At 41.8% G+C, this 17,328-nt stretch overlaps 1 protein-coding gene across 4 annotated transcripts in view; it reads right to left on the reverse strand.

Annotated features, from left to right (window-relative positions):
* The window catches only part of vps13b (vacuolar protein sorting 13 homolog B), a 977,967-nt gene that overhangs the window by 18,978 nt on the left and 941,661 nt on the right, over positions 1-17,328 (reverse strand). For 3 of the 4 annotated variants that reach the window (XM_043687669.2, XM_043687667.2, XM_043687671.2), the window contains exons 55-56: positions 13,950-14,068; positions 3,100-3,929 (exon numbers count right to left, since the gene is read on the reverse strand). In XM_043687669.2, the coding sequence (XP_043543604.2) occupies positions 3,100-3,929; positions 13,950-14,068 (949 nt within the window). Of the gene's footprint in view, positions 1-3,099; positions 3,930-10,273; positions 10,358-13,949; positions 14,069-17,328 lie in introns of those variants that run through there. The other variant, XR_015757055.1, reaches the window with a different exon arrangement.

Raw genomic sequence — 17,328 nt, forward strand, 5'->3', positions numbered from 1 at the left:
ATAAGGATCAAAGGTTTCTATTTCTATATCAATGTACATAAAGGGATGACCCACAGCCCTTCAAACTCCATGAAGTACTTCTGAAGTGGAGTTACTATTGCACTTGGTATATGAGGTAACAGTTCTGAAAGGGCTAATGTTGGATATAGCATTAAGGTCTAATGGATGTTTCTGTTAGGGACAAGGCAGAAATATTACAATGCCTCATTCCTGAAGATGGGCTCATGCCCAAAACATCGATTCTCCTGATCCTTGGATGCTGCCTGACATGCTGCGCTTTTCCAGCAACACATTTTCAGCTCCGATCTCCAGCATCTGCAGTCCTCACTTTCTCCTAGAAATATCACAATCTCATGCACTGAAGATTCATATGTACGAAAAAGAACTGCGAATGCTGGAAATCAGAAACAGAAACAGAACTTGCTGTAAAAACTCAGCAGCTCTGGCAGCATTCATGGAGACAAATTAAAGTTCATATTTTGGGTCCAGTAAGCCTTCTCCAGAACTAATTATTTCTAGGAAAAGGTTGGCATACACAGGAGAGATGGGAGTGCGGAAAGGGAGAAGGAGAGGGTTGGAGATGGAGCCCAGAGAGAGAGAGAAAGAAAACAGTGATTGGGCAGACAAAAGTAATGGGTAAAGGTCAGCGTGGGAGATTCAGTATCTGCTAATGGGGACCATTAGTAGCTGTCAATGGGATGTTTGTAACAGCAGCCCATGTGAGGACAAGGCCTAGTGCGGTAGGACATGGAAGAAGATATTCAGGCCCTAAAATTAATAAACTCAATATTCAGTCATGAAAGCTGCAGAGTCTCACAAGTTCCTTTGGTCTTTGTAACAATGCCTATCTTTCTAATGTAGCTTGTACATAATTGTTATCATGTAAAAAACTACATTTTTAAAGACAAGATCCTCTTATTGGTAAGATTCAAATGTGGCTGATTTTTTTACCATTATAAACCAAAAAAGGCCTTCGATCCAGAGAAAGAGAGGGGTCTCAATGCAGCATCCTTCCCCCCACAAATATCACAGTCATGAAAAGACAGCAGGTAATTTGCACATAAACTTTAACAAACCGATAATGAACTAGCCTGGTCCTCTTTAAAATCCAATTGTGGCATATTTCATGCCTGGCTTTGGGAGCAGAACGACCTTGATTTATTGACCAATGTGGACCTCCCTCAATACTGCAGTGGAGTTGCCAATTTAAATCTGTGCTCCATGGTGAGAATTGAACCCAAAATGTTTTGGCTCAAAGGAGAGAGGTTACTACGTTGTGATTGTTTAGACATATTTTTAAAAATAGCTATTGGCTATTTTGGTATCTTTATGTGATCCCTATTGGAGAATGGTGCACAGCCATGGAACCTGGAAGGAGTTTGCAAGTGAATAAATAGCTCAGGAAGTGTTGTACAGCGAGGCAGGGGGAGGGGGTGATTTAATAGGCTCCCACAATTGATGTGAGGATGACAGTGACCCACATCCAGCAGACATGAGTATCACTGTTGAGCATCGGTCCAGTGTTCAAAGTGGGTGCTCACTCTCAACTCGGTGGGGCTGTCCAGAGAGGGTAAGGCTACTCCTTCTGACTCTGAGCTGAGAATACTGCTATACAGCCAAACCTGGTTTCCCTGGATAAACAGGATAGACACAGCCTCAGGATATGGAGTAGGCCATGCAGGATTGAGATGAGGAAAATGTTCTTCACCCATAAGGAAGTGAAATGGTGAAATTCTCTACCACAAATGGCTGTGGAGGCCAAGTTAATGAATATATTCACGAAAGAGATTGATAATTTATTAGATACAAGGAGTTTGGGAGAAACTGGGAATTTAGCACTGAGATACGAGCATATATTGTGGCACAGCAGGCTCAAACAGCTGAAAGGACTACTGCAGCTCCTAGCTTTTATGTTTCTAAATCTTTATACTTAATGAAAACGCCAGCAACCTGCATCTCATTGTGTGTCAACACAGAGCATGAGAAATAAAAGTTGGAGTTGGAAATATGATCCCTCATACTTCCTCTGCCATCCAATAAGATTATAGCTGAGATTTTACCTAACACCCTCTTACGCCCCCTATGCTCATAGGATGTTTTGGGTACTGAAGCAATCAAGGACTATCGGCATGGTGGGTTTTAACTGTCTCTTACTTTACAGAGTCTCAGAAGGGAGCCATTTGAGATAGTGATGTGAATTGCTTAGGTAGTAATTGTAACGAGGCCAGCCAGGTGGACCTCATAGAATATGAGTTCCCTGATTGGACCAGATTAACAGCTCCAATTTGGGAGCCCTGACTGACAGATATAATCAGGAGTGCCGGCTGTTTGGTTACACTCTGACAGCTGGCTCTGAGTGAGCTGGATCAGTGTCAAGGACTCTCCATGTGTAAAAGGTGATGGAACATTGGCCTCTGTGGAGTTGTCAGTTGTGTCTTTACAGAACATCTGATAGGGAATTAAATATCACCACCGAGTTACTGAATGGAAAAATTCCAAAAGCTCCAATCACCCAGTAGCATTCAAACTGGTTCTAGTCATTTCCCTGAGTTCAAAGGTGTTCTGGCCAATTGTACTACACCAAATGCTGCTTCCTATGGATGAGTTTAGATAATCAATTTACCACAGACAAGCATTTTCATCTTCTTCTGTAAGTTGTCCTTTAAGGAAGGACACACAGCTATCAACAACCATTGAGAGAAAGTTGACAAATACAGGGTGCATCGTAATTGTCACAAAATACACAGTCAAAGGGCATAAAACAGACAAAATAAAATCAGGAGTAAGTTCTTAACCACTTCAACATGAAAGCTTCTGGCAGAAATTTAGAATTCTCTTCTTACATGACACTCAATTGATCAATAGATCTTCGTTAACTAAAGATATTAATGAATGAGGCTAATTTGGGTATCTCGTGTTAGGTCCTAGATCAGTGATGATCTTGTTGAATGATGGAATGGTTTTGAGGAGTTTTCTCCTGTTTCTATGAGGTGTGTAATGAGTGATCTTTGTGGTATCAACCGTTTTCACGGAACTAATCCAAATAGCCACTGTGAGCCATTGAATGGAAATGTCAACCCTGTAAGTGGCTGTACTAACCTGCTCGGAATAATGCTCCTGCAGCATAGTGCATGGCAAGTGCATGGATAAGCTGCCTTGGAGTAGTGTAGATCGGCCCTCGCTCGAAGAGTGAGAACGAAAGAGGAGCATGATCGGAGGCGATGTATAATTTTATCGATGCATGGACACTGACGAGCAAACTGATGGCATGGATGGTCAACCGCTGCAATTTGATTGGGTTCACTAGCGCTCGGGTGGCAGTGACCACTTGCTCTGGCACAGCCAGGTCTGCTGCTGAGCCAGAAGTTGTTCTTACTTGTTTGTGATATAGACCACTGTCTGGGATATAGGTATTAAACAGAGTCTTGATGTAATACACAAATGTGTCCTCCACATAAAGTCTTGCAGGCTTCAATTCAAAGTCCAGCGCATTCATGGTGAAGGCAAAATTCTGCTCTCCCAAGAGGATGCAGGCTGTTAAGAAACACTTGTCTTTGTAATCATCAAGGTCTTTGGCCGAGAGCGTTGAATGGGAGCCATTTCTCCATTGTGGCCTTTCTGGTTTCAGCTCCTGGCAAAGCAGAGCAGGGAAGTGAAAGCTGGTCCGGTGGTAAAGTTGGTTGTCAATCTGCAAGTCCCCCACGCACACCTCGAGCTTATAAAGTTCTGCAAATCCAACAGTGGGCTCAGCTCGAAATTCCCGTGATGGGGGCTTGGCATGGTTCACCACCGGCGCGAGGTTCAACAGAACATTGTCCAGGGTCAGCCTCAGCAATTCCGATGATTTACAGTGATTGGTTACATCGTCGTTTATAGTCAGGCTCGCTTGAGTAATCAGCAATCTCATTGCAATGGCCTGTTTCGGTGTCCTGTGCAAGAAAAAAAATGACAGAAACCCACACAAGATTAAAATTTGTCTGCGCTGCACAAATGCAACAGGCAAGAAGCATTTTTAAGAGTCTCAAAAGACTAAGGATATGCAATTCATCTGTCACTGTGCAATTCTTAAAACATTTAAGAGAATTCTCCCAAGAATGAATGGGAAATGTTAAGTGCAGTTTTCTCAAACATTGTGCACAAAGCCCTTTGAACTGTTTCTCATGAGCCTGCTAATAAGGATCAGACCACTTATTCATAAAGATTGTCATCTTTCTGGATTTTAACCATTTTCAGCCTAGCAGCCACAAACTATTTTTTTAATCTTGCATGCCAAAAGCCCCTAAGCAGCTTTCTAGCGAAACCAGATGAGTATTGGGTGGCTGGAAGGCTCAGATGTCCCAGGTCAGTAGTTGAGTTAGGCTTGCATTAATTTGTCCCTGGTGAAGCCACAAGGTACAATACCCCTGTACTGTCTGAAGAAATGATAACGTTGGTATCTTTGCCACCTTCAGATTGATTATTCCAAAGTCCTCTCATTTTATCTTCTCAATAAATATTTCCTTCATGGCAAGTGAGAAGGAACTACAGAGGAAGAAAAGGATTTGGATATCCCATGTACAGACATAGTTAAAAACAAATCATTCTGCAAGATATAATCAAAAAGGTTCACAATCTGTTGGTATTTATGTCAGTGAGTTTCAACACAAAGATTGGCAAGTTATTCTTCTGTCGGTCACACAAGGATATGAATTAGGAGCAAGAATAGACCAGTCGGTTCTATTGAGCCTGCTCTGCCATTCATTATTCTCATCGCTCATCTAACAGTCTCAATGCCACCTTGCCATCTTCCTCTGATACCCTTAATTCCTTTGTTAGTCAAGACTCTATCTACATAGTTCTGAGGACTCCCCACAGATGCTGCCATACCTGTTCAGCTTTTTCAGCTGTTTCTGGTTTTGTTTCTGAGTTCCAGCATCTGCAGTTCTTTCATTTTTTACTGAGATTCTACCTACTTCTTTCTTTAAAAATAGTCAACGCCTCTGCCTCCACCTGTGGGAAGACAGCTCCAAAAATTCACGAGAAAAGATTCTTCTCACTTCTGTCAAACTCCTCTGTATTAAATTGTGTTTCTTAAATCTCATCCTTCCCAGAAAGGGAAACCTTCTTTTGGTGTCCACGGCCAAATCCCCATATGGAGTACTGTTCTCAGATTTTGGGAGCATCACCCCTCAACAGCTTGGAATAGGTACAGCACAGGCTGAGCAGAATTATACCTAACTATAAAAGATTAAATTACGAGGACAGACTGAATAAACTGGGCTTGTGGTTCCCTCGAGTTTAGAAATTACAGACAGTTGAGGTGTTTAAAATGGTTTCGTCCAAGGGTAGAATCCAGAACAAAGGACCACCCTTAAAATGAAAGTGCAGCCATTTAAAATTAAAATCATCAAGCATTTTTTACACAAACTGATGTGGGAATCTGGAATTCCCTCTGTCAAAAAGCTGTGGATGCTGAGGGGTTAAAGGAGACCTTCTAGTCCGTGAAAGGCTGATATTTATTCGGTCTTGGGAATATGAAAAAATGAATCTGGGGTACGAATCAGCTATAATATAGTGAATGGCACAATACAGTCAATGATATCAGAATGATACCTGCCTCCAAGGGTTACATTATGAGGACAGTTAATCCTAACCCAAACCTGATGACATTGTCATTTTTGGAATTTAGAAGAGGCAACTTTTTTCTTAAGCTCTTAAGATGTCAAGGGGAAAAGATTATAGCTAGCTCTTTTAGGAGGGATACCAGCAAACATTTCCAGACACAAAGTGTGGTATAAGGTTGGAGCTCTGTCCTACAAATGACAGGTGATGATAGATTAATTATATCAGATTATTATGAGATTGTTCATCAACGGCATGGAGCAAAGGTCATGGAGTTCGATCACACATCAGACAAAAACTCACTGAACGATGGTGGAATAGGTTTGAACGACTAATCTGCCTTTGCCCCTTCATACGTTCTCTACTTCCTATAATAATAGAACATAGAACATAGAACATAGAAGAATACAGCGCAGTACAGGCCCTTTGGCCCTCGATGTTGCGCCGATCCAAGCCCACCTAACCTATACTAACCCACTATCCTCCATATACCTATCCAATGCCTGCTTAAATGCCCATAAAGAGGGAGAGTCCACCACTGCTACTGGCAGGGCATTCCATGAACTTACGACTCGCTGAGTGAAGAACCTACCCCTAACTTCAGTCCTATATCTACCCCCCCTTAATTTAAAGCTATGCCCCCTTGTAATACCCGACTCCATACGCGGGAAAAGGTTCACACTGTCAACCCTATCTAACCCCCTAATCATCTTGTACACCTCAATCAAGTCACCCCTAAACCTTCTTTTCTCTAATGAAAACAGCCCCAAGTGTCTCAGTCTTTCCTCATACGATCTTCCTTCCATACCAGGCAACATCCTGGTAAACCTCCTCTGCACCCGTTCCAGTGCCTCCACATCCTTCCTATAGTATGGCGACCAAAACTGCACACAATATTCCAGATGCGGCCGCACCAGAGTCTTATACAACTGCATCATGACCTCAGGACTCCGGAACTCAATAATGCAAAAGACAATTCTCTGCTTTGCTTAATGGAGCATCGTTTGTCCTGGGATTGAATTTTAACCACTGAATGGCACTTAAGCAAATACAATGGATCTATGACAGCTTCAGTATACTACTCAATTCCTCCAAATATTCATATCTACCCATCCATTGTACTGTGAACATCTCCAATTCATTTTGTTCCTAAGGTATTTCAGCCAAGTTGTTCCAAACATAATTTTAACTTATTTCATGGGATGTGAGCATTATCAGAAAAGTCAGTATTTATTACACAAAAGTGGCGGCTTCAGAAGCAACATACATTCATGCACAGGGACTTGCTCTAAGCAAACAAAAGGAATATGTTCATGCATTACACTTTGTTTAAACTGCCTGGGAGCTTGGTCAGCCTATTATTTCCTATTCCATTCCCAATGCCATTGCTATGGCCAATTAAAATCAAACTGCCAAACAATGACCACCATTTTTCTCCTGTGTCATGAATTGTTGTCATGATGTGGAGGAACCGGTGTCGGACTGGGTTGGACAAATATAAAAATTCACAACACTAAGTTATAGTCCAACAGGTTTATTTGGAAGCACTAGCTTTCGGAATGCTGCTCCTTCATCAGGTGGTTCATTAATGAACCAAAACCTGTAACCCATTCTAAAAGATGAAAGACTTAACAGCAACCTAGGTAAAAACAATGACTGCAGATGCTGGAAACCAGATTTTGGATTAGTGGTACTGGAAGAGCACAGCGGTTCAGGCAGCATCCGAGGAGCAGCAAAATCGACGTTTCGGGCAAAAGCCCTTCACATCCTGATGAAACGTCGATTTTGCTGCTCCTCGGATGCTGCCTGAACTGCTGTGCTCTTCCAGCACCACAAATCCAAAATCCAGCAATCTAGGTTTGTTCATTATTTATTATTCCAGTTGCATGACACTGTAACCTTTTGCTATAAATTTTTTGTTTTATGGTCCTGCTCCACAACTACCTGATGAAGGAGCAGTGCTCCAAAAGCTAGTGCTTCCAAGTAAACCTGTTGGACTATAGCCTGGTGTTGTGAAATAAATTGTAGTGACCATTTGAAATTTGCCATCCTGATGAGTGAATGATGAAGAGATTCAGCAACATGTCTCTTTTTAGATCAATATTCCAGTTCATTCCAATCAGGTGACTGGTCCACTATTCTGTCTGCTTCTTTCTCTGCTATGGTGATAAGAAGGGAACTCTGTAATGTAAGGATGAGAAATTCAACCTGTGTAGGCTTCTGGAACAAAAACTGCCACAACACATTCTGCAAATTTTGAAGTGCAGGAGTAATTTTGGAGACATTGCATGTCACTATACATTGGATTTAGGAGTAAGAATAGACCATTCAGCCCTTCAAGCCTGCTCCACCATTCAAAATAGAGACAAAAAAAACGCAAACTGCTGGAATCCAAGGGGCCGAGGAGGAGGCTGGAAGAACACACCAAGCCAGACAGCATCAGGTGATGGAGAAGTCGATTTCACCACCTCCTGATGCTGCCTGCCTTGTTGTGCTTTTCCAACCTCCTGCTTCTCTACCACCATTCAATATGGTCATGGTTAATCTGCCTGTGGCCTGGACCTCACCATCATGTCTGCATCTCCTAGCCCTCGACTCTATCAAAAAAATTATATAACCCAGCCTTGAATAAACTGAATAATTCAAACCTGCACTACGAAAATCTATAGACTAATGACCAACTCAGAAATTCACCACTCCACCCCAAAAAAAGAGGCCTCATATTTTTAATCAGCATCCTCTTGATCTAGTCCCCTCTATAAGAGGAAACATCATTCCAGTATCTTCTCTATCATACCCTATTAGGATCTGATGTTTCAATAAGATCTTCTCAACTTCAGTGGGTAACAACTGAACAAATTATATCTTTCTTCATAAAATGCAACCAAGTTTCTGGTACCGAGACAGGGTCTAATGTAATGAGGGGTACATCGGGTTCCAAGCAATCGATTGTGTTAGGGGACTCTCTAGTCAGAGGTGCAAACAGATGTTTCTGTGGCCAGCAGTGAAAAATCGGAATGGTGCCTCCCTGGTGCCAGGATCAAGGATGTCTCAGAGAGGATGCAGAATGTTCTCAAAGGGGAGAGGGCCCAGCAGGAGGTCAATGTACACATTGAACCCAATGACACAGTTAGGGAAAAGGTTGAGATTCTGAAGGGAGAATAAGGAAAGTTAGGCAGGAATTTAAAAAGGAGGTCCTCAAGAATAGTAATATCTGGATTACTTCCGGTGCTACGAGCTAGTCAGGGTAGGAATAGGAGGATAGAGCACATGAATGTGTGGCTGAGGAGCTGTTGTAGGGGAGAAGGATTCACATTTTTGGATCACTGGAATCTCTTCTTGGGTAGAAGTGACCTGCATAAGAAGGATGGATTGCACCTGAATTGAATGGGCTCTAATCTACTGGCAGGCAGATTTGCTAGAGTTGCTCAGGAGGATTTAAACTAGAAAGGAGCAGGGTGGGGCCCAGGGAGATAGTGAGGAAAGAGATCAATCTGAGACTGTTACAGTTGGGAAAAGAAGCAGGTCAAACAGTCAGGGCAGGCAGAAACAAAGGAGAGAACAAGGTAGGACTGATAAATTAAACTGCATTTATTCCGAAGCAAGAGGCCAAACAGGGAAGGCAGATGAACTCAGGGCATGTTAGGAACATGGGACTGGGATATCATAGCAATTACAGAAACGTGGTCAGGAATGGACAGGACTGGCAGCTCAATATTCCAGGATCCAAATGCTACAGGAAGGATAGAAAAGGGGGCAAGAGAGGAGGGCGAGTGGCATTTTTGATAAAGGATAGCATTACAGCTGTACTGAGGGAGGATATTCCTGGAAATACATCCAGGGAAGTTATTTGGGTGGAACTGAGAAATAAGAAAGGGATGATCACCTAATTGGGATTGTATTATAGACCCCCAATAGTCAACAGGAAATTGAGAAACAAATTTGTAAGAAGATCTCAGTTTTCTGCAAGAATAATGGGGTAATTATGTATGTGATTTTAACTTTCCAAACATAGACTGAGACTGCCATTGTGTTAAGGGTTTATATGGAGAGGAATTTGTTAAGCGTGTACAAGAACATTTTCTGATTCAGTATGTGGATGTACCTACTAGAGAAGGTGCAAAACCCTGACCACCTCTTGGGAAATAAGGCAGGGCAGGTGACTGAGATGTAGGTGGGGGTGCACTTTGAAGCCGGGGACCATAATTCTATTAGTTTTAAAATAGTAATGGGAAAGGATAGACCAGATGTAAAAGTTGAAGTTCTAAACTGGAAGAAGGAAGTCGAATTTTGATGGTATTAGGCAAGAACTTTCAAAACCTGATTGGGTAAAGCGATGGCTGGAAAATGGGAATAAAAATGAGATAACAAGAGTCCAGAGACAGTATATTCCTGTTAGGGTGAAAGGAAAGGCTGGTAGGTGTTGGAAATGCTGAATGACTAAAGAAATTGAGGGTTTGGTTAAAAAAAAGAAGGAAGCATATGTCAGGGATAGACAGGATAGATCGAGTGAATCCTTAAAAAAATATAAAACCAGCAGGAATACACTTAAGAAAGAAATCAGGATGGCAAAATGGCGACATCAGATAGCTTGGCAAATAGGGTTAAGGAGAATCCAAAGGATTTTTACAATACATTAGGGGCAAAAGGGTAACTAGGGAGAGAATACGACCTCTCAAAGATAATCAAGGCGGCCTCTGTGTTGAGCTGCAGGAGACGGGGGAGATGCTAAACGAGTATTTTGCATCGGTGTTTTCTGTAAAAAAGGACACGGAAGATATAGAATGTGAGAAAATAGATGGTGATATCTTGAAAAATGTCCATATTACAGAGGAGGAAGTGGATAAATCCCTCAGACTTGATCAGGTGTACTCTAGAACTCTGTGGGAAGCTAGGGAAGTGGTTGCTGGGCCTCTTGCTGAGATATTTCTACCATCGATAGTCACAGATGAAATGCCGGGAAACTGGAGATTGGCTAATGTGGTGCCACTGTTTAAGAAAGGCGGTAAGGACAAGCCAGGGAACTATAGACCAGTGAGCCTGACGTCGGTGGTGGGCAAGTTGTTGGAGGGAATCCTGAGGGACAAGATTTACACGTATTTGGAAAGGCAAGGACTTATTAGGGATAGTCAGCATGGCTTTGTGTGTAAAAAATCATGCCTCACGAATTTGATTGAGATTTTTGAAGAAGTAACAAAGAGGGCAGAGCGGTGGATATGATCTATATGGACTTCAGTAAGGTGGTCGACAAAGTACCCCATGGGAGACTGGTTAGCAAGGTTAGATGTCATGGAATACAGGGAGAACTAGCCATTTGGATATAGAACTGATTCGAAGGTAGAAGACAGGGGGTGGCAGTGGAGGGTTGCTTTTCAGACTGGAGGCCTGTGACCAGTGGAGTGCCACAAGGATCTGTGCTGGGTCCACTACTTTTCATCATTTATATAAATGATTTGGATGTGAACTTAGGAGGTATAGTTAGTAAATTTGCAGATGACACCAAAATTGCAGGTGTGGTGGACAGCAAAGAAAGTTACCTCAGATTACAATGGGATCTTGATCAGATAAGCTAATGGGCTGAGGAGTGGCAGATGGAGTTCAATTTAGATAAAAACGAGGTGTTGCATTTTGGGAAAACAAATCTTAGCAGGACTTTTACACTTCATGGTAAAGTCCCAGGGAGTGTTGCTGAACAAAGACTTTGGAGCGTTGGTTCATAGCTCCTTGAAAGTGGAGTCGCAGGTAGATAGGATAGTGAAGAAGGCGCTTGGTATGCTTTTCGTTATTGGTCAGAGTATTGAGTACAGGAGTGGAGAGGTCATCTTGCGGCTGTACAGGATATTGGTTAGGACACTGTTGGAATATTGCGTGCAATTCTGGTGCCCTTCTTATCGCAAAGATGTTGTGAAACTTGAAAGGATTCAGAAAAGATTTACAAAGATGTTACCAGGGTTAGAGGATATGAGCTATACGGAGAGGTTGAAAAGACTGGGGCTGGTTTCCCTTGAGCGTCTGAGGCTGAGGAGTGACCTTATAGAGGTTTATAAAATCCTGAAGGGCATGGATAGGGTAAATAGACAGGGTCTTTTCCATGGGTTGGGGGAGTCCAGAACAAGAGGGCATAGGTTTCGGGTGAGGGGAAAAGATATAAAGGAGACCTAAGGGGCAACCTTTTCATGCAGAGAGTGGTGTGTGCATAGAATGAGCTGCCAGAGGAACTGGTGGAAGCTGGTAAAATTACAGCATTTAAAAGGCATCTGGATGGGTATATGAATAGGAAGGGTTTGGAGCGATGTAGGCCAGATGCTGGCAAGTGGAACTAGATTAGGTTGGGATATCTGGTCGGCTTGGATGAGTAGGACTGAAGGGTCTATTTCCGTGCTGTACGTCTCTATGACTCTGTGAGCTCTTCACCACCTTCTCAAGGGCAATTAGAGTTGGGCAATAATTGTTGACCTGGGCAGTGATAGCCACATGCCATTCGCAATTTGCATAAAGGTCTTTCACTCCAGGAATGAGTTGCATGAACCTTTTGTGAACTGCTTTTAATGCAATTATATCCTTTTCTTTCCAAATAAGGTGAGCAAAATTGAATGTTGTACTCCAAATGTGAAGGGAAGCTCAGTATTGCTGTGAGCCATTTAGGAGTTGGCATCTTTCACATCCATATATCAAATACGTAAATGTTTTACCATAAATCATAACTCTAACATTATTTTGATTGGTGTTGGAGTGTTGACTTTTGGTTGAAAAACATCATTCCAAGTATCAAAATATTAACGCCAGAATTAAAGATAAATATTGTACAAAAATAATTTGAGAAAAAGTGCTTTTCATCTGCAACTGTCGATCTTAATCAGTTAAAGGTCTATTTTGAATTAATAAAAAAAACATATCCATCGGTTTTACTTCCAGTACCTGCTCAATATTTATACAATTTGAGATTTGGATCATTAAGAGTACTCCATAAACTGTTCTAAACACTCTTCTGTCTCTCGTGCCAAAAGAAAGGATTGTCATATAATTTCATTCCATCACATCGTTCCCAGTGCTCGCCCAAGCTATGTTCTCATGACTTGGAAGATTCTAAAAATCAGGTATTAAGGAGTTTGCATTGTTCAAGTAAAGTCTTAGTTTACTATTTGTACTGGGGGGTGGGGGCAGAGGCGGTGAGGAAGTAACCAGAAAACAATTATTATTCACAAAATAAAAACTTGGTGAGGAGATGACTAATTCTTTATTTATATTTAGGACAGTCACTAACAAATGCAGCAGAGAAATCAGGAGAAATTTCTCTTCCCAGAGGGTGGTTAGAATATGGGATTTGCTAACACATGGTAAGGGTTTTCTTCCATAAGTTATTTTACACACTTTAATTCCACCCTCCTCCTCACCCCACCCACAGTTAGGGGATCTGGGAAAGTGGTGGAAGGATTTCTGAGCTGATTAACAGCCTATTGAGCTTGTCATGAAGGTGCCCTCCCATGGTCAACAAGCTCTCAGGATACAACAGTATGCCAACTCAGGCTGAGATGAGGAGATCTCAGGATGTTAAACCAGTGGAATTTTCTATCATTGAAGGCTGTGGAGGCTAGGTCATGAATACTTTTCTTGAAACTATAGTGGTCAAGGGGTACGGAGAGAGAGTAGCAGAACAATGGTGCAATAGACTATTACCTTTTTTAAAAATTCATTCAAGGGATGAGGGCATCACTTGCTAGGCCAGCATTTATTGCTTAACACCACTCTGGGCAATTAGGGGTAAGAGTCAACTACATTGTTGTGGGTCTGGAGTCACATGTAGGCCAGGCTAGGTGAGGATGGCAGTTTCCTTCCCTAAAGGACATCAGGGAACCAGATGGGTTTTTCCAACAATAGCCAACGGATTCATGGTCATCATTAGATGCTTAATTCCAGATTTTTATTGAATTCAAATTCCACCATCTGCCATGGCAGGATTTGAACCCGGGACCCCAGAACATCATCTGGGTCTCTGTATTAGCAGCCCAGCAAAAATACCCACTCGGCTGTCACCTTCCTATGATCATGTCGAATTGTCAGAATGGGCTTGTTGGGCAAAATGGCCTACTCTTGCTCTGAACTTGTGTTTCTGGGTGGTAGAAGTCAATTCAACAATAACTTTCAAAAGGGAATTGGATGAACAATTGCAAAGAAAAACAAAACGGGGGCTACGGGGAAATTGCAGATTAATTGGGGACTAATTGTATATCAAAGAGACAGCACTGGCACAAAGGAACAAATAATCTCCTTTTGAGCCGTACAATTCTATCAATCTTCTTCTGTAGCTCACAATCTGCAATCTATCTGGAGAGTATGTGGATAATTACCCATGAAGGCTGGTTAGTACAGGGCCAGCTCTCCCCTCTGGAGCCATGGTCACAATTATAGTGCTGGAATGATGACTGATATCTACATACACGCAGCCGTAACCGGGCAGGAACACCACCTGAGTAGAGACAAGCAGGGAACAAAATACAATTCAATAAAAGAAAGCTTTGCTTATCCTTAAAGCTAAACTCTCCAGCAATTGCCTAACCTGTTTTGCATGCTGAATGATTAAGGTGGAACATTTGTTTGTCCGAACATTATCGACAGAAATTGAAAAGCTGTGCAAATCTTTTACTATTTTTCATCAATGGAATTCACTGTAAAATCACACAAATCTCAAATAGTATTAAACTTCAGTTAGCAGAAATATGTTGTCTTCTGTGAAGGTTCCAGTGACGAAAATTATTTAAAAAAAAATGTTAATCAGCTTTTGCTCAAGCAGAAATCAGAGATCTCAAATAGTAATCTCACGAATAGACTGTCCCTTAACATTCCTCTGGGGTTCAGTATTGAGCTGCAAAGACCCAAAAAAGACCAGGTCTGTGTTAAAAAATCAGAAGCCAGCTGAAGCCAAGTCCTTGTTAGTCAAGTGTGATGTGGACAAAAGAATACAGAATAGATAAATCAACTATGTTATCATTTTGCAAACAGCAACCTGATGTTGGCTCAAGTCATCACATTTACATGTCATTGAGGGAAAACAAGTGTGAGAAAATATATATTATCTAAATATATATATACTGAATACACATAAATTTAGGGGCTGGAATTCAAAGTAGAGGGTGTTGACTACTTTTGTGAATTGTTAAGTAAAACCCTCACGAGTTGAGAGAGGAAGTGTATTTTCTTTGTAGATCATAAGACAATAAAGAATTAGAAACAGGTGAAGGTTGTTTGGCCCATCAACCCTGTCCATCAGTCAATAGGATCATGGCTGATCCGAAACTCAGGTTCACTTTCCTGCCTTTTCCCCATAAACTATGATTCCTTGACTGATCAAAAATCTATCTCAGCCTTAAATATACACAAGGACTCTGCCTCTACATCTCTCTGTGGCAAGGAGCTCCAAAGACTCCCAACCCTCAGAGAAGAAATTCCTCCTTCCCTTAATCTTAAATTGGTGCCCCTTTATTCTGATGCAATGCCCTCTGTTCCAAGACTCTCCCATGGAGGGAAACATCCTCCCAAGCATTTGCCACGTTAAGCCTCAAGATCCAATTTGTTTTAGATGTCACCCCTCATTCTTCTAAACTCCAGTGAGCAGTGTCCCACACTGTTAAGCCTGTGCTCATAAGACAATCCCTCCATACTAGGGATCATTCGAGTGAACCTTCTCTGAACTGTCTCCAATGAAATGATACATTTCCTTAAATAAGGGAACCAAAACTGTTCATGGTACTCCAGATGTGGTCTGACCAGCACCTTGTACAGTTACAGTAAGGTTTCCCTCCTCTTATACTGCAACCCCCTTGTAATAAGGGTCAATATTCCATTAGCCTTCCTGATTACCTGCTGTATCTATGTGCTAGCTTTCTGTGTTTTGTGCACAAATAACCTCAAGTCCTTCTGTGTTGCAGCTTTCCGCAGTTTTTCTCCATTTAAATAGTATCAATCTTTTGTTCTCTCTTCCAAAACGAACCTCACATTTTACTCCATCTACCCACATTTTTACTTACTGGCTTAACCTGTCAATATTTCTTCTTCTTCCTGATCATTGTCAAAGATTGACACAGAATGTTCAGAAGGAGAAAGTGAGGACTGCAGATGCTGGAGATCAGAATCGAAGAGTGTGGTGCTGGAAAGGCACAGCAGGTCAGGCAGCATCCGAGGAGTGGGAGAATCAATGTTTCAGGCATAAGCCCTTCATCAGGAAGCACTGGTGAAGGGCTTATGCCTGAAACATTGATTCTCCTGCTCCTCGGGTGCTGCCTGACCTGCTGTGCTTTTCCAGCACCACACTCACGACTCTGATTGCCAGCATCTGCAGTCCTCACTTTCTCCTCATTCTCCAGATATGCCTAATAGAGAAGGTCAATAATTTATCTCGTTGGATAGCCTGGGTATCTGGGCATCCCTAAAGCTTGCACTTCAGATTTTCCTGACTGATGGGCAAAGGTTGACTTTAACACTTTTGCAAACATAACCTGTGCAGTCATTCGAGAAATTCTGACTCAAGAACTGTCAGGACTAAAGCAAGGCCTTAAACCAATATCAGCAATTTGATGTTTAACCTTGTTTTATGCTATGATGCTAGCTCACGGACCTCATTTTAGCCTGCCCCTTTGAAAATTAAGCCTTGTGCAGTTAAGTACACAGAATGTTGGCACGGTGATTTTAATGATGTGCCGCTCAAATTTGAAAGGATGTGGCTATTAAGTGCAGTATGGGGTATTGAAAGTAATCAAGCTCTTTAAAAGCTCAAGGAAAGCTTGTACAAGTTTTCATTATTTCCAATCAGGCTGCATTAGGGTTCGAGATGGGGAGGGAAACGAAAAGTGGCAATGCAACAAAGAATCCATTTTATGGTTGCTGAATCAATCAGCAAATCTGTCTCTTCATATCAAAAACAGCTGATATGCTGCAACATCCCCACCCACTGATCGAAAGCTAAATATTTGTTCATTTCATTTGCCATTCCCCTATTACTTACTATTACCTCTCCATTCTCACTCTCCAGCAGATCTACATTCAATTGACTTACACTGTTCCTTCCTACAAAAACTCTTACTATCTGTTTCTACATTTCTGGCCAGCTGCGTGTCACTACTCTAATTTCTTTCTCCTGATCAACCTTTCAGTCACTTTTTGTTGTTATTTATAGTCTGACCAATCATCGGACCAGCTACTCATTTTTCATGAAATCATAGAATCACTACAGTGTGGAAGCAGGCCATTCGGTCCATATAGTCTCAGACTGCCCCTCATTTTTACGCAATTATATGCGTTTTCCTTAAATTTCACGCTTTCCCTGACAACTTTAGATAACTCTTCTGACCTCTGGACCAGTGCAGAAGCAATAGGCCAAGAGCTTCTTTCTGTGCTGTAGACCTCCCGATAATCAGGGATGATGGATTCTCCCTTTAAAATATTTTTTTATATCGGAAATAGACATATCGTGAGGAATCTGAAATATCCCCTTAAAGAACTGCTACTACACTAACCCCTAGCCCAGTTCAGTTCAACTCGTTCAGCTTACATGCTGACATAGTTGTATATATTTAGGTTTAATACACTTCTTCCCCCTTTAAACTGGATGGAAAATTTAATCAAATTGTGGTTGCTGCAACCTATTGGTGCCTCTACTCTGAGGCCATTTATTTATCCTATCACATTATACAATACCAAAGCTAATTTAACCTGTTCTCTGGTTGTTACAAA

Source organism: Chiloscyllium plagiosum, unplaced genomic scaffold (genome assembly GCF_037043375.1).
Source record: "Chiloscyllium plagiosum isolate Xiang-an unplaced genomic scaffold, Cpla_swu_hap1 HiC_scaffold_4, whole genome shotgun sequence".
NCBI lineage: Eukaryota > Metazoa > Chordata > Chondrichthyes > Orectolobiformes > Hemiscylliidae > Chiloscyllium > Chiloscyllium plagiosum.